Source organism: Panthera onca, chromosome B4, assembly GCF_046562875.1.
Source record: "Panthera onca isolate mPanOnc1 chromosome B4, mPanOnc1 haplotype 2, whole genome shotgun sequence".
NCBI classification, from domain to species: Eukaryota; Metazoa; Chordata; class Mammalia; order Carnivora; family Felidae; genus Panthera; species Panthera onca.
Window position 1 is genome coordinate 91005389 of NC_138345.1, and position 19013 is coordinate 91024401.

Sequence of the window (19013 nt, forward strand, 5' to 3'; positions counted from 1 at the left end):
TTAGAAATGGCATGAAGGTCATTATTGGCATGGGTCAGTGTATAGTAGAGATGACTGTTTTTAGAAGAGAAACAGCAGACTTTTGCCCTATACCATACTCAGCTCTTGGAATACAAGGGCAAGTGAAACATTGTTATTCTAGAGAGCTTTCTGTGTAGTAGAGGGTGACAGATAAACAGGTAAGTGGAATGTGGATTCCCTCATAGACATCTATCTGTACAGGGTGCTGTGGGGCGATTAAGGAGAGTGGTAGATTTGGTAAAATATTGAAAAAGGGGTTTTAAATATCTTAAATTAACTTTTTTTTTTTAAAGTTGTAATTCCTGATGAAAACACTCAAGAGCAATGTCAAGTGTTTGGACGTTTTCCAGTAACGGGTCCTTGGTGGCGAGTGAAAGTACAGGTGAAACCTTTGGGACTGAGGAGCTATCAAGTTCAAGGATTTCCATCTTACTTTTTACAGTCTGATATGTCACCACCCAATCAAAAAAATATCTGTTCCCTGTTTCTTAAAGACTGTAATGTCTCCAGTGATCATATAAATAAATTTTTAGCATGGGTAAATGCTGTATCAAGTTATAAAAACCTCAACTTTGAAAATCTTAGGGAAACATTAAGAACTTTCCAAAAGGAAATTGAAAGGAATCATCAAAAACAGTCAAAACAGAATGTACGGGAAGAGTCTCTACCAGAAAATGAGATGTGCCTTCCTCTGGAAAACACAAGTAGGTGTGATTTTATCATCCACTTTTAGTGTAATGGAAATACTTAATGACTAGTGTGTTTAAGACATTACCCCTATAGTATCTTGGCTTAGTATTCTTTTTTAAAATGTGTTTTTGAAAATGTGTTTCTATCGCTTTGGGATGTGTCATTGTCATTCAAGGTTCCTCGTCATTAATGTGGAGAGTTGGGTAAGATGATCTTTAAGCTCCTTTCAGTTCCTCCCCAGTTCTAACACTGTGATTCTGTCTTTGTCTCTAACTTTTGTGTCCATGGGATTTCCTTGAGTCATTAAGAAAAAGTTCAGTTGTTAGTTATTCGGTTCTAGTTATGATTCTGTTTAAGAAGGCAGAGGAGAAAGATACTCATATTCTTGAGTATTCCCTTTTGGAAAAATTTCAGCCCAAAATGGTATAAAATAATTATGTATTATGACTTGCTATCTGGACATCCGCATGAGTGGAATATTTCATTTCTTAATTATTATATCAAATAAATTTGGCAGGACAGCATTGAATGACTTCAGTGACAAAAGAATCATGATTACAGTCAGAAAAATGATTATAAAGGTTAAAATGTAATGAGTTATTTTTGCGCTTAGTTTTAAATTTATCTTTGTATCACAGAGTCACAAATTTTACTGATTATATTGTAACCAGAAGGAAATAGAAGGCCGAGAAGCAGTTGTCTAAGCATTTGAGGAACATAAATTTTGGAGTTAAACACAGTGAAAACCACCTTAGTACAAAATCAATTGTTATAATACAATCACTTTTCTTGCTGGTTAAAATACACTTATTGATCTCTCTTTGATTAGGATTTCTTAAACTGGTTGTGCTGGGTGAGAAAGTCCATCAAATCAATTGTTCTGTGAGCTCATTTGTATGTTTGATGTGTTCTTTTCTATTATCCTATAGTTCCATTTATAAGTGTAATGACAGCTTTGCAGTTTCCAAAAATAATGGAATTCCTTCCAGTTCTTCTGCCTCGACACTTTAAACGGCTCATAAGTTCAGGTTCTAAGGAGGTGTTGGGAGCCATAGAAGAGATGTTAAGTACACATCCGTGGAAACTTGGATTTGGTAAAGTAAGTAAGATGTTTACTCAGCAGCATCTTGTATGGGGGGCGGGGGGGTCTCAAACTTGACAATTTTTACATCTCTTTCAAAGGAAAAAAATTTGTATTGGACTGCAATGTTGATTTATTTTTCGTTTAGTGTTAGAACCAACTATAAAGTTCTTACACCTGTAGCTCATACACAGTAAATTTATAAAGGAAAACAAAATAACAAAACTGATGACATTCATATTGTCAATAATTTCATTATATAATTTAACAGGAAACATGTTTTGGTAACTAAATGGCCATTTGCAACTTGAATACAGATCTCATTGAAGGCACCAGTTCTTATGAATTTGGCAAGTTCATTTCAGTCCCTCCCTTTCCTGTTTGAACTTTTGAAAACTTTTATTATTTGGCACAATAATATCATTTACGTATGAACCCACTTCTGTTCTTATCATTATAGACCAAAAGTAGGAGTGATGCTATGAGGCTTCAGGGGTGTTGGGAACCAAATGTGGCCCTTAAATGTTGCAGGACTTGGTTATGGGTGGTTTTCCAATTGAAAATACAATTTAAAAAATCTGAGATAATTCTTGGATCTCCAGGAATGTTCCTAGAACCCCCTCCCCCCACAATTTGAGTAATACTGGAACAATGAATTTGTTCCCTATGTAAAATGATGATGGTTTCAGTATGTTTTGCAAAATGAGATTCTGGAACATTTGATTATTGCATGTATTTACCGAGTAGAGAAGAGAGGCAGAGCAATGCATATTCTGGGACTCAAGTGGGGGAAGGAGGCTTGAAGTCCATTGCTCAGTGTGTGAACTGCCATCAAGAATAAAGACCATTACTGGGGTTAAGATTGCTGGGGCTGCTGACCATCTAAATCTGTGCTTCATACCATAGTTCGGGTGGCTTAAACAATGGAAATTTATTTTCTCATGGTTCAGGAAGCTTGAAGTCCAAAATCAAAGTGTTGGTCTGGTTGGCTTCTTCTGAGTCCTCTCTCCTAAGCTTGTACATGGTCATGAGAAGACACTTCTCCCTGTGTCTTCACATGATTTTCCTTCTGTGCCTGTCTGTTGTAATCTTCTCTCCTAATAAGGACACCAGTCATACTGGATTCGGGCCTACCCCAGTGACCTCATTTTAACTGAATTACCACTTTAAAGACCCTATCTCCAAATATGGCCAAGTTTGGAATACTAGGAGGTTGGGATTTCAACATATTAATTTGGGGCGGGGGGGGGGGGGACACATTTCAGCCCATAAGATATAAGGAGGGTTCTAGCAGGGATGTCTCCATGAAAAAAATGGAGCTGGTGGAGAACTTGCTGAGTGGATCATGGTGAAGGAAGTTCTCTGCCTCTTCAGTAGAGTTGGGGCAGAATTGTTGAGAGGCACATAGACACCTAAACACGCCAAGAAAGTGAAGCAGTCATCATACACACAAGAGTTTGACACAAAAGTGCATGTAATCGTGGTATATCATGTTGCTCAGCTGTGAATCCTATTTAACATCAATGTAACCAAAACTGATTAACAAAATGTATACTATAACTTTTGTTCAAAGATGGGAGGAGGAGAAGAAGGTATGGAGGTGATGGTATAAGAGAGAGCTTCCCCAGAGAAAGACTTTCCATAGTAGGGGGTTCATACTAAATATCGAAAATCTAAAAAAAACCAAAAAACAAAAAACAAAGAAACCCCCACAAAGGATAGTGTAAACAGTACTTGGAAATGTGGAGTAAATTCTGGAATAAATAACTGAAAGTGTTGGTAGTGTTGACTTTGTCAGCATGGAAAGAGTAAGGCAGGGGATTCCTGTCTTTTGATAAGCTTCATGGTGTTATTTGACTTTCGAAACTATGTATGTATTGTTTTGAGAAAATAGAATTTTAATTAAAAATGTACATAGATCTTTAAAAAAATTTTTTTTAACCTTTATTTATTTTTGAGAGGCTGAGAGAGACAGAGAGTGGGAGAGGGGCAGAGAGAGAGGGAGACACAGAGAGGCTCTGAGGGCTCTAACCCACAAACCATGAAACCATTACCTAAGCCGAAGTCGGACGCTTAACCGACTGAGTCACCCAGGTGCCCTGTATATAGATCTTTAATCACAGGACAGTAAAAACTTGGTGATGTATTAGGTACAGAGTTTTTTCCTCCAACTTGATATACATGTCTTCTGGGACTTAAGCAGTTATTGACAAATTACATAGTTTTTACTGTATTTCTAATAAGATTCATCGACATTTATAATTTTTATAAACTTGAACTCTGTTTTCTTAAAGATAACCTACACAGAACTGAAGCTTTTGCAGTGTGAGGCAAGTTGGACATCATTTTGTCAGTGCAAGTCTCTCCTCCAGTTGATGACTGCTTTGGAGCAGAATGCATTAATAATATATTCTAAACTGAAACATATATGTAGAGACCAAGGGCACACGTGTGTTGAAGAAGCTGACTTCACTTCTAATTTGTCAGACCATATGTCTTTCCATGATGCTTGGCAGTCTCTGAGGTTTTTGAAGGATATTGGTGTGGTGACCTACCAAAAGGGCTGCATCTTTCTTTATGACCTTTACCAGGCTGAGAAAGACATTGCCTCTTCCATATGTGACCTGATGACGAGGCCCCCATGGCATTTACATGTCGACGTCAAAAGGGTGCTTGCGTCAATTCACACCGCACAACCGGAGAACTCACGAAGCGATGATGCACTGGACGAAAGTCAGCCTGATGAGAGCAATTTAGAAACTTCTGTGGACATTCTGGAGAGCCAGGACAGTGGTGACCATATTTGGGACAATGGTGAACATGAGGTTAACGCAGAAATCAGTGACGCTCTGCTGGATCAGGATCAGGTGGCTGCTTTGGAAATGATTTGTTCCAATGCTGTGACAGTCATAAGTGGGAAAGGCGGTTGTGGGAAGACCACGATTGTTAGCCGTCTTTTTAAGCATATGGAGCAGTTGGAAGAAAAAGAAGTAAAAAAAGCTTGTGAAGATTTTGAACAAGACCGGGATGTACCAGACGAATGGATTACCTTTACCGAGCAAAGGCTACTGAAGGCCGACAAGGCTATAGACGTGTTATTAACAGCACCAACAGGAAAAGCAGCTGGCTTATTGCAACAGAAGACTGGTTTTAACGCTTATACACTGTGTCAGGTAAAGCTTTTTACATTTTTCTCTGCAGATAAAACATTTGCCTTAAAGATAAGCTTTGTTGAATCAGCTGATGTTTTATTTCTTCCTGATGACAATCAGTAGGTATTTCTTGAATGTTTTACGGATCCGCGCTTTGTAGCAGCTGAACAGTGAGGTCAGTGCCACTCAGAACATCCAGGCTGTAAACTGTTACGGGTTTGCGTGAGGCAGGAGCTAGTGCCGGACAGTAAATCCGTACACTGCTCCCTACGCTGAGAAAGTGTTACTACTATGGAAAAATAAAAGGCAGCTAAACTGAAGCGTATGCTTAATGATGTAGTTAAGTTTAGATTCTGACACCAGCTTTATTCTGCTGGGACTGGTTACAAACATGTTACAGTCCACAGGCCTTATTTTGAGAAGCATTTGTATTGGAAGGGAAAGGTTTTATTCTATTTTACAGAAGGAAAGGTCCATGAAAGGGAAGACTTTGATCATCTAGCTTAGTTCTTTATCTTTGTCACGCACAACAATGCCTGGCAAATAGTCACACGTAATGAAATTTTCAAATGAATTAACATGTTTGAAAAACAGAGTTTTGGCTGTAGTTAGAAGTCATAGATTTCAAACTTGTAAAGAGCTGGAGAGGTTTTTCTAGCTCTGACCTGTCATTTTGTAGATCCAGGAACTTAGCTGTTGGAAGATTTCTGAAGGAAATGATCATTGAATTGGACTCTAAAGGACAGAGAGCCTCAGGTGAGGAGAAGGACATTTTATTTAGGGGGCAGGTCTTTCCACAGGCATTGAGGAAAACGATCATAATGGGTTTTGAGGTGACTGCATTGATTGGAATGAATTCCACGTATTGCAAAATAATGGAAATTGAATTTGGTTTCGACTGGGAATTTGAGCTCTAAAGTTTGCAAAGTATTTTGCCATCTCATTAAATCCTTGATAAATCAGTGACGTGAGTCATTTTGTAGAAGAGCCAGTTGAAATTTGGGGGCATTAAAGGACTTGCCCACGATCTTAACCAGGAGTGCACCTAGCACCTGGATTCAGATTTCTCACCTCCCTGCTTATTATTCCTCCGGTGGTGCCATACTTTCCTCATTTATTATAGACCTAACAGAGAAACTTGGACTTGGTTTACTGGGGTGCCATTTAGGTTCCTAAGCAAGAGAGTGAAATGAAGAAAGCGGTTTTAAGGAAGACTGTATAGAATCACAGAGCCATGAGCCACCCCAGAAGTGACGTTACCTATTACCTTTATTTGTCATGAGGGTGAACATAGTCCTAGAGAGGTTCAGTGTAGCTCATTGATGGAAGGGTCTTCTGATCAGCTTATGATTTTTTTTCCTTTATGCCTTCACGTCTGATGAGTCTAAGGGTTGGATTAGAAGAGGAGAGCCAGAGTGGGATCATTTTGAATTTCATTTAGAATGAAATTGGCAGTGTCTTAATATCTGCTTGGAACGCTGGGAGAGTATTTCTGAAGCCACATTTAGGGGCAGGAGAGAGTGTAGGACCATAGGAAAGGCACTGATGGGGCACTTGTGCCATTTATTTATCATCCTTGGGCTAGGGTTACCAGATGGAGCAGATAAAAATAAAAACAAGTCTTTAGTATAAGATGTACCAAATATTGCATCACACATACTTGTACTAAAATGTCATTTATTGTTTATTTGAAATTCAGTTTTAGCTAGGCGTCCTATATTTCATCAGGCAATTTCATTTTGAGTTAGTGTGTAAGGGAGTAATCTAGGCTCATAGATAGGTCCTGTATTGAATTGGTAGCACTAAAAGTATAGTGGAAAATGTCAACCAGGCATTTCTAAGATAACTGATTGAATACGTAAAATCAAATTAGCAGTGATTCCAAACATTCTATTGTGAGACAAGGCCACTGAGAGAATGAGGGTGTTATTGAAGGGAATTGATGCATTCATGTGGAAAATATGAAGGCTTTTCCTTAATAGATATATGTTGAATCTAGCTGCAGTAGAAACATTAAATAAAGATACGATACCATTTTTAAAAAATCCATGTATGTATATTATATATATAGTGACAATGTAGAAACATTTTGGGAATGATGTATACCAAAATATTTAATGTTCTCTGGTTGTATTTTCCAAATTTTTCTCCTCATCTATATTTTTAAAATAGTAAATATTATTACATCTTTATTATTTATTTATTTATTAAAAAAATTTTTTTTAATATTTTTATTTATTTTTGAGAGAGAGACAGAGCATGAGCAGGGGAGGGGAAGAGAGAGAGGGAGACACAGAATCGGAAGCAGGCTCCAGGCTCTGAGTTGTCAGCGCTGAGCCTGATGCGGGGCTCGAACTCAGGGACTGTGAGATCATGACCTGAGCTGAAGTCAGATGCTTAACTAACTGAGCCACCCAGGCGCCCCATTACATCTTTAATAAATAGTTCTTTTAGTTGTTTTGTTGTTGGTGGTGGTAGTTTTTTTTTTTTAACTTTTTTTTTTAATGTTTATTTTTGAGAGAGAGACAGAGTGTGAGTGGGGGAGGGGCAGAGAGGGAGGGAGACAGAATCTGAAGCAAGCTCCAGGCTCTGAGCTGTCAGCCTTGGTGGTATGTTTTTAAACGTTGGGAAGTAAGGGGTGGCTGGGTCGGTCGGTTGAGCGTCCGACTTCAGCTCAGGTCATGATCTCACAGATTGTGGGTTTGAGCCCTGTGTCAGGCTCTGTGCTGACAGTTCGGAGCCTGCTTTGGATCCTACATCTTCCTCTCTCTCTCTCAAAAATAAATAAAACAAACATTTAAGTGGTAAGGAAGAGAGCTTAGAATATTAGAAGAAAAATAGTATTTTCATAGGTTGGGAAGGCAGCCTTTTATTTCTAAAATGGAGTATTCCAGTGGGGAGAGGGGGTGAGCCAAAGTGACAGGACCATCTCAGAAGGCCAAGAAAAGGTTGGAAAAGAATAGGGAGCTCTTTAATCAAGAGCAGTAAGAGAGAGGTGGAGATTTTGCGTTAGAATAGTGCTGTGTGCAAAGCTTGTTAAACACACATAGTACTTATCAGGAAGCAATTTTTTGAACTATTTGATCTTTTCTTTTTAAATTTATTTGATCTATATTTTCTGTGTATTGAGCCCTAAAACTTTTGTGTTCTCTATTTCTTTAGCCTGTTTCCCTATGTGACTCTATGTACATCCCCCTGCCCCTCATTTAAGAACTTTGTTAAACAAGTTTTTTTTAATATTTATTTATTTTTGAGAGAGAGACAGAGACAGAGAGACAGAGTGTGAGTGGGGGGAAGGGCAGAGAGAGAGGGAGACACAGAATCTGAAGCAGGCTCCAGGCTCTGAGCTGTCAGCACAGAGCCCGACGTGGGGCTTGAACTCACGGACTGGAGATCATGACCTGAGCTGAAACCAAAAGTTGGACACCTACCCGACTGAGCCCCCAGGTGCCCCAAGAGTTTTGGGTTCAAGCCCCATATCGGGCTCTGGCTGGTGGTACAGAGTCTGCTTGTGATTCTCTCTCTCCCTCTCTTTCTCTCTCCCCCCGTCCCATGTGCTCTGTCTCTTTCAATAATGGATAAACTTTAAAAAAAAAAAAATTTTTTTAAATAACATGTTAAAATTTTGTTTCGTAAAATTTATTATAACCTGAATTTTAAAATGCCATGCTTTGCTTATAGGTCAATTATAGTTTCTATTACTGGAAGAAAAAAAACCCGGCCAAGAACAGCCCATGGAAGTTTTCCTCTGTTAGAGTTCTGGTTGTAGATGAAGGGAGTTTGGTATCTGTCAAGATCTTCAAGTCAGTTTTAAATTTATTGTGCGAGCACTCCAAACTTTCTAAGCTTATTATCCTTGGTAAGTGAAATATTGTTGGAATCCTAATTTGTTTACTCAAAGCATTGCAGTTAATAGGTTGCTTATACCGTTTGGTGGTGTTGATATCCATATCCTGCAGGTGGGAAGCCAGTTCTCAGAGTCCACACTCCAGCTACCCTGAGTTCAGTCTGACTACTCCCTCTATTAGCTTGGGTGGTTCTTCATTTGGGCCAGGATATTAGCAGGCCGGGTGGTGAAATGAAATAGAGTTGTTAGGGGTTATTGCTAATCACCTAAATGATGACTGTTCAGGTAGTAAAAATGTCACACACTCAGAGGAAATAACCATGTGGATCATTTGGGAATAATACAAAGTCTGAATTACAGACCACTTAGGAGTAAATTTATGATTTTCAGCTAATAACCCAAATTAGACCTCACTAGCCTCTTAAATTCTTTCCCGTTCTGGTGAGATTTAGTTAGATTCTGTTGGGTACCTCTGGTCTGTAGACTGTATGATTTCATGGAGAAAAAATAGAATCGCGTTGTGAGAATCAAATTGTATATAAATAATTCTGTTAGGTCTTTGAGGATGTGTTCTGAGCAGTTGATTCTGTTAATGGCTTAAGCATTTCCCCAGTTTGCGCTGAAAAAATAGTTTTGTTTTTTTTTTTAACTCCAAGTTTTGTTTGTTTAAAGAGAATTTTAATAGAGCCAAACATTATCACTATATTACTGAAATTTATTATGAAATATGTTGGGTTTGTTTATCTTGTATTTCATGTGTTTAGTTTGTTTATTTGAGTCCGTAGATTCTTCCAGGTCTACTAAGACATTGAGCAAGATTGAATAGGGGACTAAATACCATATATCTAAGGATCTAAGGCCTGTTTTTCTCTTCACATGTTGGCTAAAATATACACCCCTGCACAGTTTGCTTGGGGTTATAGGTCTGAAAGGAATTCAATTCAGATTTTACCTTATTGTGTTATTGCTTTTTTATATTTCATATTGTTTACTTTCAGTGCTTTGTTGTTGTTAAATATTTTTAAAGAGTTCATGTTCTTAAGTAATTTTAAACAAAGATGTTTGGGGCTTTTTTTTTCTTAGAGTAAGTCTTTATAATTATAACATATGTCAGTAGGGAGAAATAAAAACAACTTCTAAATTTCAGGACCCCCGTTACTTAGAACCAACTGTATCCTTTTTGTTCCCCTTTTAGGTGATATTAGACAGTTACCCAGCATTGAACCTGGTAATTTGCTGAGAGATCTTTTTGAGACTCTTAAGTCAAGAAATTGTGCTATTGAACTAAAGACAAACCACAGAGCAGAATCTGAGCTAATTGTGAACAATGCTACGAGGTACAATATAACTAAAATTTTGCATTTTCTCTCTGTTGTATTAGAAATCAAAGGTTAAAAAAAATACATATTAGCTTTTGAATTAGTGCAATTCAGTGCAGTACATTTACTGTGCTTTTTTAGTGAACCTATTCTAGCCTTCAGGTATATATATACTTTTTGACCCACAGTTAGAAAAACAAAGGTAATATTTTTCATTACTGGTCTAGCATGAATTATTATTGAAATTTAAGAATGGCTTTTTTTGGGGGTACCTGGGTGGCTCAGTCAGTTGGGCGTCCGACTTTGGCTCAGGTCATGATCTCGCGGTCCGTGAGTTCGAGCCCTGCATCGGGCTTTGTGCTGACAGCTCAGAGCCTGGAGCCTGTTTCAGATTCTGTGTCTCCTTCTCTCTCTGACCTTCCCCCGTTCATGCCCTGTCTTTTTCTGTCTCAAAAATAAATAAACGTTAAAAAAAAGAAGAATGACTTTTTTGGGGGGTGTCTGGGTGGCTCAGTCAGTTAAGTGACTGACTCTTGATTTCGGCTCAGGTCATGATCTCACGTTTTGTGGGTTTGAGCCCCGCATTGGGCTCTGAGCTGGTAGCATGGAGCCTGCTTGGGATTCTCTCTCTCTCTCTCTCTCTCTCTCTCTCTCTCTTTCTCATTCGCTCTCTCTCTCCCTCTCCGTGCCCCTTCCCTGCATGCTCTCACTCACTCTCTCTCAAAATAAATAAGTAAACTTAAAAAAAAAAAAGAAATGTATCTTCCTGATTTAAAAAGTATATATGTGAATAAAGTTATTATCAACCTTAGAGACTAGAATAAGCCCAAGGGGAACAGAGACTTGGAAATGAGTTCATTAGAGTTCAAAGGAGAATGGGGAAGAATTATCTCCAATTTTTGTAAAGGGAGCCCCAAGCCAAAAAAAAAAAAAAAAAAAAAAGGAACACACTATTGTACTCCTTGATGAGTACTGGTGGCCCCCATAGCATCTTACTCCCCTTAGTGTAGAAAAGAATCCTTTTCTTTCCTTAGTCTTCTCATAAGCCTTTAGAGTGATCCTCTAATAGATGGAATGGGATCTCAGAATACTAAGAGACCATTTTATTCATTGGGCCAAAATTTATTTTTGTTTTTGATTGACATTCTTATAAAATGCTGTTTTTGTTGCTTGAACATTTTCTTCATTGGATGTCAGCAGAAATTAGAACATTTCGAACCGACCTTCTCTAATGCCCCTGTCTGCCCTGGGTAGGACTATAGGAAGAATTGACAGGGATAGGGTAGGATGTTGTAGGTTCATATTAAGACATTAAGCAAAAGAACGCAGTTAGACCCTTTTCGTATAACCCTTCTGCTCCTACCCAAAGGCCACCTCACTTTGGGGAGGTTGGTAGATGATTGGTCACTTTAAAATCTGAAAATCTTGGAAGAACCCAATGCACATTAGATTTCTTAGAACTCAGTTTTATCTGAAACTTAGGAATTCCTCTTAGTAACGCTTTTGATGTCATTTGGGCTGTGCTGCCTTTATCATTTCTTCCTAATCATCATCACCAAATATTTAATGTCAAAAGGATCCCAATGATACCAGGGAAGGACTCCTAGAAATAGAAGTTATGTTTCATGTTCTGGGTCAGAAGCAAAACCTGAAATCCATGGTGATTCTCAGCACTCCCAAAATTATATCTGCAGGGATATTTCAGCAGGGTGGCCTCCTTCCCTTTTCTCCCTTTCAACCCTGTTGGGGAGGGTTGAAGGTGACAGTAGGGTACCACTAGCTCTGATAGCCAGGCTGATGTTGGGTCTTGTCAGGGAATCCACCTTCTTCCAGGTAACCAAGGAGAGATTCTGTTGTGACAATGCACCTGCTTGTAGCATAGGGACTCTGCTTTCTGGTATGATTTGCTAGTCTTGGGAAACTAAGAACAAAAGAAGGATGAGGGAATAGAAGCAAAGAGAAGATGTGGATATTTGGTTCCGCTGAGAAAATGAGGCCACGTAAATGCTATACACAGAAAAAAGGAGAAAAAGAGTGTGATGTAAGCATTTGGAAAAGGCCCCAAAGAGTCCACATTAATGTAAATAGGAAGGGCTATGGAGCCAGAAGGGCCCGGATTTGCCTCCTAGCTCCTCTGCTTTCTCCCTCTGGCCGTGGGCCTCATGCTGCTCACCTGTGAAATGAGGCTAATTCCTACCTCGTATAGTTCTTTTGTGGTCTGGAGGAAGGTAGGTCAACTTCCCAGAATGGTAAATTCCCTGACATTTTTCTCTAATGCTTTTAATTTGCTAGAAGCAGGGGACTGATTGATAAATGTAACATTATGGTCTTGCTAAGTCTATTGTAAAACTCATTTACTATTTACCATGCATATATGGGAAGCCTTTTCACCCTATTTATTATCTATTAGCAGATTTTAGTTATAGTGTTGACATTATCTCTGATGATATACGAAGACACTTTTTTGGATACTCATGTTCTTGGTGTGTTATTTTATCTTCACTTAAGAATCTCAAGACGCCAGTTTCCAATATTTGATGCAGAGCTGAATATCTCTGATAATCCAACATTCCCTGTCTCAATACGAGATAAAACATTTATTTTTATCCGACTCCCAGAAGAGGATGCCAGTTCTCAATTCTCAAAAAGTGATCATTGCTCTTGTAAGTGTAAGCCTCTGTATTGTGTAGGGTTATGGTTTCAGTTTTGCAATGTACCTATTAAATGACTAGTTATAATTTTATTTGACGGTGAAGATAAATGTTGCTAGTAAAAAATTTAGGCACTGAAAATGAATAAACTACGGGGCGCCTGGGTGGTTCAGTCAGTTAAGCGTCCGACTTAGGCTCAGGTCGTGATCTCACAGTTTGAGAGCTCAAGCCCTGCATCAGGCTCTGTGCTGACAGCTCAGAGCCTAGAGCCTGCTTCGGATTCTGTGTCTCCCTCTCCCTCTGCCCCTTCCCCGCTTGCACTCTCTCTCTCTCTTGAAAATAAATAAACAGTAAAAAATTAAAAAAAACCCATAAATTAATTTATTAATCATCAAAAGCAGAGTACCTTAGAATTTTGTAAAGAAGTAAGCTTTCCTAGCCCAACATATGTGACCAAACCTGCCTTAACAGGTCTTATCTGTAACAGCTCATGCTGGAAGGAATTTGGAAGGGCTAACGATACACACATGCACGCACGCACACACACACACACACACACGAAGTAAGCTTTTGACACATAACACACTAAGGGCTCAGTAAATATCTGTTGAGTGAATAATTGGATATAGATGATTAGTTTAAAATGAAGCAAAGCTCCAGGAATCCAAGTTCATTCAGGAGAAAGCATATCCTAATTAATGAAGATTTTCTTTTATAACAGTTGGGAAAGTAAATACATTTGTTGCTTTGGGTACATTTGTGAACCAGAGGTAGTGGTTGTGAAACTGTTGCCAACTGGAGTTCCTACTAGTTCTTACAGTTTCTTACAAAATGACAAGCATTGCTTCTGATTGTGGGTGTTAGGATGACAACACAAGGTCAAAAAGAGCACAGGCGGGGCGCCTGGGTGGCACAGTCGGTTAAGCGTCCGACTTCAGCCAGGTCACGATCTCGCGGTCCGTGAGTTCGAGCCCCGCATCAGGCTCTGGGCTGATGGCTCGGAGCCTGGAGCCTGTTTCCAATTCTGTGTCTCCCTCTCTCTCTGCCCCTCCCCCGTTCATGCTCTGTCTCTCTCTGTCCCAAAAATAAATAAAAAACGTTGAAAAAAAAATTTAAAAAAAAAAAAAAAAAAAAAAAAAAAAAAAGAGCACAGGCTCCCGACGCAGGTCACATCACTTAAGCATCTGCAAACTGGGAATCATAGTGGCACTGCCTGTGGGGCTGTTAGGAGGGTTGAGGGCATTCTTCAGTTTTGAGGCACTGTTAGTTTTTTTTGTAAATAATAGATCTTAAACGAACTATTACAAGTTAATTCAAGTAGAGTAAACCTTTTGATCGTTATTTGTATTCTATACTTAGCAAACTTTTTTTAAAAAAAATAGTGTGATGGTTTACTCAAAATTGAATTAGTGAGGATTTAAATGATCACTGCTGGGAATTTATTGTAGTTGCCATCGTTGTTACGGGTGTGCCCTAACTACTGAGCTACTTTCGCTCGTATGTGAAGCAGGTGACGCACGGCTTTACATGTAAGCATTTCCTGCTTTGTGTGTCGAATATGTGGTTCCCTTGGTTTCGTGTCCATTCATGTGTTACAGTAATGTTTTTTTTCTTTTGGAATGGGATCATATGATATGTAGTATTCTCTAAATGCCCTTTCAGTTTTTGTTTTGTCTTGTTTTGTTTTTTGAGAGGGAGAGAGTGGGAGTAGGGGCAGAGAGAGGGAGAGAGTAGCTTAAACAGGCTCCGCGCCCAATGCAGAGCCGGACGCGGGGCTTGATCCCAAAACCGTGAGATCATGACCTGAGCCGAAATGAAGAGTCCGATACTCAACCAACTAGCCGCTCAGATGCCCCTGATTTTTTTTTTTTTGATCATAGAAATAATTTATATTCCTTAAAAAGGGTCAAATAATACAGAAGTGTTTGAAGTAAAAACGAATATTTCCTTGTACTCTTCCTCTTGATTTCCTCTCAGGCAACCCCGAAAGGTCACATACTATCACTATTACTCGCCCACCACTCCTGCTCTGTAGTAAGACTTAGGTGTTCATCCTTTAAACCTTATGATATCCATACACAAGCATGTATAATTTATTTCCATTTTACATACATGGGATTATAAGCCGCATCGTTTTGTGATGTTTTTTATTACATGTATTATGAAGAATTAATAGGTAATATTTATTCTCACAACAGTTTAGTTAAGAGTAGGTGCTAATAATTATGAAATACAATAAGACTTAGGCAGTTAAATAACTTGCCCTCCTTGCCACTCCTTGTAGATTTACCTGAAATACGGTTGGTTTTCCTTCTGACACCCCTTCTTTATGTTAATGAGAATGTACTTAACAAAAAAAAAGTGCTCTGTTTCAGAATGGCAGCAGAGCCCTCAGCTGATGCTGTTTTTCTATCTCAGTCACAAACTTCAGCTGTGAAATTAGTCCCTTCCTTAAAAGAACTGAGTAAATATTCCTTAGAGAGAGGCATATAGTACACTTGCACTGATAATGAAATCACTGAGTACATGACTCCATTATATTCCAAAGTACAGGGGCCTAAGACAGGCTTCAGAGCTGGGCTGGAATTTGAGAGATGCTAAAGTGGGAGAAAAATGTATATCTTAGAATCAATGAAATATGGTGTATGTATTGATCTGTAAGGTGTAGGGAGAGTGAAAAAAGCAAGGAGCAGAACAACACGATCCTGTACATATAAAGGAAAACAATACCCTGTGAGACCTTTGGAAATTCCTGCTCGGGCAGCCCAGGGCTTGGCTGGGGGGCGAGCTGAGCATTGGCCATTTTTTAGTGATAATCTTCCCTTCATCTGAACCAGGAAGGGCTCAGTAAGCAACTAATTTAGGCTTCCTCGAGCAGGGCATCACAAGGCCTGGGCTGTTTTTTTTTCATTCCCCTGGGATTCATCTGCTGTGAGGGGAAGGCACGAAAGCCTAGAATGTTCTTACCCAAATTGTTACATCTGTCTCTCATGAGAAATGTTCACTGTTTTGTACTGTTGGTAAGACAGATTAGAGGAAGCCTACTTCTCTGCTTTGAGGGGGGTTGGAAGTGGATGTCATCATTGCCAATGATTTGAAGTCTGAAAGAGGGAGGCCAGGCACCATACCCCTTTTGGAAAATTGCTTTTACTTCCAAGAGCCCCGGCTCCACATTATATCTAGACTGTAATCAGTGTTTGTGGTCAAACTATGTAATAGCTGAGGTATGGTCACTCTTAGAATGGATGCCTCTGCTGTGCCGGGGTTAACCTTTTAGTTGCTGGACCATGGGGAGGTTTAGTTGAGGACCATGCTGGGGGTAGGTAGGAAACACATGGTTGGGGTGGGGGGTGGGGCGTTGCAGTGTTTGGGGAGTAGCTGTTTGCCATCCTTTGTGGAAGTGTCTTAATATTTTCTACTAAATATCAACCTTGGAGATAATAATAACAGCTTCCTGTGCATGTTGTAAAGATTAAAAGTGAAATGACAGATGCAAAGCGTATAAAGTCTCAAATTATTTCTCATTCCCACCAGAACTTAAGACAGAAAGAAGTCTTACGTTGCTGTAATTCTATTACATATTTTGTCTTCTTGCTCATATTTTAAATTCAGCTTTCACAAGCCATCAGTGATAAGGGGTTGTGTTCTAGATTAGGAGCTGTTCTAATGGCTAGTGGTTGACCTCTCTGTTGAGGATGGGGTATCTGGAACCCTTATCTCCATTCTCTCTTGTGTTGCTCTGGCTGCTGTAGCAAATGAGGTTGATGTTCCCATAGAGAACTTGTGTTCCGTTTGCGTTAGTTTCTCCATTGAAACAATGTTGTAATTTGGTGCTTTTCCTTGTTGACTTTTTTTCTCTTATATTCTTGTGTTAGATTTATATTCTGCAGTTGGAACCTTGCTCAAAGAAAATGACCTACAGGATGCACAAATGTCACAATTCATTGCATTTAGAAGGTAAAGCATTTGCAGTATTTTAGTGTGCTTAGTGTAGCATTTAAATCTCGTAACTTATCAATACAGGTACTGGATGGATGGGAGACTCTCATTGCTAATTCTGTCTCTAATTTTGAGGTCTTTCTTTGTTAGATATGGCAGAGGGAAGTTTTTAAACAGGACTCTTTCTACCAAATATTATATTTGGAAACTCCCAGGAAATCTGAATGGAAACGGTTTATGTTAAGATAAAAATTATTGGGGGCACCTGGCTGGCTCGGTCAGGAGAGCATATGATGCTCGATCTCAGGGTTGTGAGTTCGAGCCCCACATTGGGTGTGGAGATTACTTAAAAATAAAATCTTTTTAAAAAAGATGAAAATTACAAAATGCTTTTCTCTGGTGAGACTCCTGGAAACTTTTTATAGCGTGTAGTACATTGTAATTGTTGGTAACAGAAGTGAGCACAAAGCAGATATCGTTAAGGTGACCCTTGCTTGTTTGTGTGTTTCAGGCAAGACTGTGACTTAATCAACGCCTGCTGTTGTAAGCACTACACGGGCCGTCTGATCAAGTGAGCACAAGGGATCTGAATGCTTGAGGAGAGCCCTTCCTTTGCTGTTCTTTTATTTGACATTTATCACTGTAGCCACATACTCAAAAATCTTTTTTATTCTCATTTGTGAAGTGGAATGATCTCTTCAATTAAATATGTCTCCTTGGGAACTGTTTCGGTAATCAGTGTAATAAGAAAAATAAGGAATACAGTATTTCTTGTGGTTTTCAAGTTGGCAACTTCCAGCTTCTCGGAGATGAGTGTGGGGAATTCAGGAGAATTGTTTTTCAAATACAATATGTGTGTAGGCATGTCCAAGACCCTTAGCAACAGGATGCCCATAGAGAGCACCCCAGGGGACATCTATCAGAGAAATAGCAGTGTAGAAAAGCCACTGTGTTTACACACAGGAAAAATTAACTCACTTCTCTTGCATTTATCAACACTGTACTGTTTGTTAAGTGCAGAGAATGTAAAGATGTGGAAGTTGCAGGAGGAACTCCCAGTCTGTTGAGGGATGACCCACAAAAGAAACCCACTTTAGTAGCCTAACAAAGGGTTAGAAAGCACCAGCGGTGGGTCACCCAGTCTGTGTCCCAGTGACTGTGATCTCAGGCAGGTAGTTTAACTCGTCCATATGTGTAAAAATAGGATACCGATGCAGAATTTCCCTCACAGAGTTGTAGTGAGGATGGGATGAAATAATATCTCTAAGTCACTTATCACGGTAACTGGTACATCACCAGCATTTATTCAATTTGCTGCTGTTATTCCGATATAACATCATAGTTACAAGAATAGAAATATGTGTACGTGGGATAAGATGTGATATAGGGCAGGGGTAGGAGAGATTGGAGAGGAGAAGATGAATTTAAAAGGCAGAATCCATAAGACTTTGGATAACTTTTATTTTTTAATTTTATTTATTTTTAATATGAAATTTATTGTCAAATTGGTTTCCATACAACACCCAGTGCTCATCCCAACAGGCGCCCTTCTCAATGCCTATCCCCCCTCCCCCCCCCCACCCCATCAACCCTCAGTTTATTCTCAGTTTTTAAGAGTCTGTTATGGTGGTTTGGCTCCCTCCCTCCCACTTTTTTTTTCCTTCCCCTCCCCCTTGGTCTCCTGTTAAGTTTCTCAGGATCCACATAAGAGTGAAAACATAGGGTATCTGTCTTTCTCTGTAGGACTTATTTCACTTAGCATCACACTCTCCAGTTCCATCCATGTTGCTACAAAAGGCCATATTTCATTCTTTCTCATCGCCATGTAGTATTCCATTGTGTATATAAACCACAGTTTCTTTATCCATTCATCAGTTGATGGACATTTAGGTTCTTTCCATAATTTAGCTCTTGTTGAAGCCATATAAACATGTTTTCTATAAACATAGGGGTACAAGTGGCCCTATGCATCAGCACTCCTGTATCCCTTGGGTAGATTCCTAGCAGTGCTATTGCTGGGTCATAGGGTAGATCTATTTTTAATTTTTTGAGGAACCTCCACCGTGTTTTCGAGAGCGGCTGCACCAGTTTGCATACCCACCAACAGTGCAAGAGGGCTCCCGTTTCTCCACATCCTTGCCATCATCTATAGTCTCCTGATTTGTTCATTTTGGCCACTCTGACTGGCATGAGGTGGTATCTCAGTGTGGTTTTGATTTGTATTTCCCTGATGAGGAGTGACGTTGAGCATCTTTTCATGTGCCTGTTGGCCATCTGGATGTCTTCTTTAGAGAAGTGTCTGTTCATGTTTTC

The 19013-nt window shown here is 39.4% G+C and overlaps 1 protein-coding gene across 3 annotated transcripts in view; it reads left to right on the forward strand.

Moving 5' to 3' along the window:
• The window catches only part of HELB (DNA helicase B), a 33083-nt gene that overhangs the window by 1427 nt on the left and 12643 nt on the right, over nucleotides 1-19013 (forward strand). For all 3 annotated transcript variants that reach the window (XR_014137960.1, XM_060657043.3, XM_060657044.3), the window contains exons 2-9: nucleotides 315-725; nucleotides 1641-1810; nucleotides 4087-4965; nucleotides 8626-8803; nucleotides 9987-10128; nucleotides 12619-12773; nucleotides 16637-16718; nucleotides 17212-17271. Coding sequence is in view for 2 of the 3 variants with exons in the window: in XM_060657043.3 (XP_060513026.3) it covers nucleotides 315-725; nucleotides 1641-1810; nucleotides 4087-4965; nucleotides 8626-8803; nucleotides 9987-10128; nucleotides 12619-12773; nucleotides 16637-16718; nucleotides 17212-17271 (2077 nt within the window). In the remaining variant the exon portion in view is untranslated. The remainder of the gene's footprint in view (nucleotides 1-314; nucleotides 726-1640; nucleotides 1811-4086; nucleotides 4966-8625; nucleotides 8804-9986; nucleotides 10129-12618; nucleotides 12774-16636; nucleotides 16719-17211; nucleotides 17272-19013) is intronic.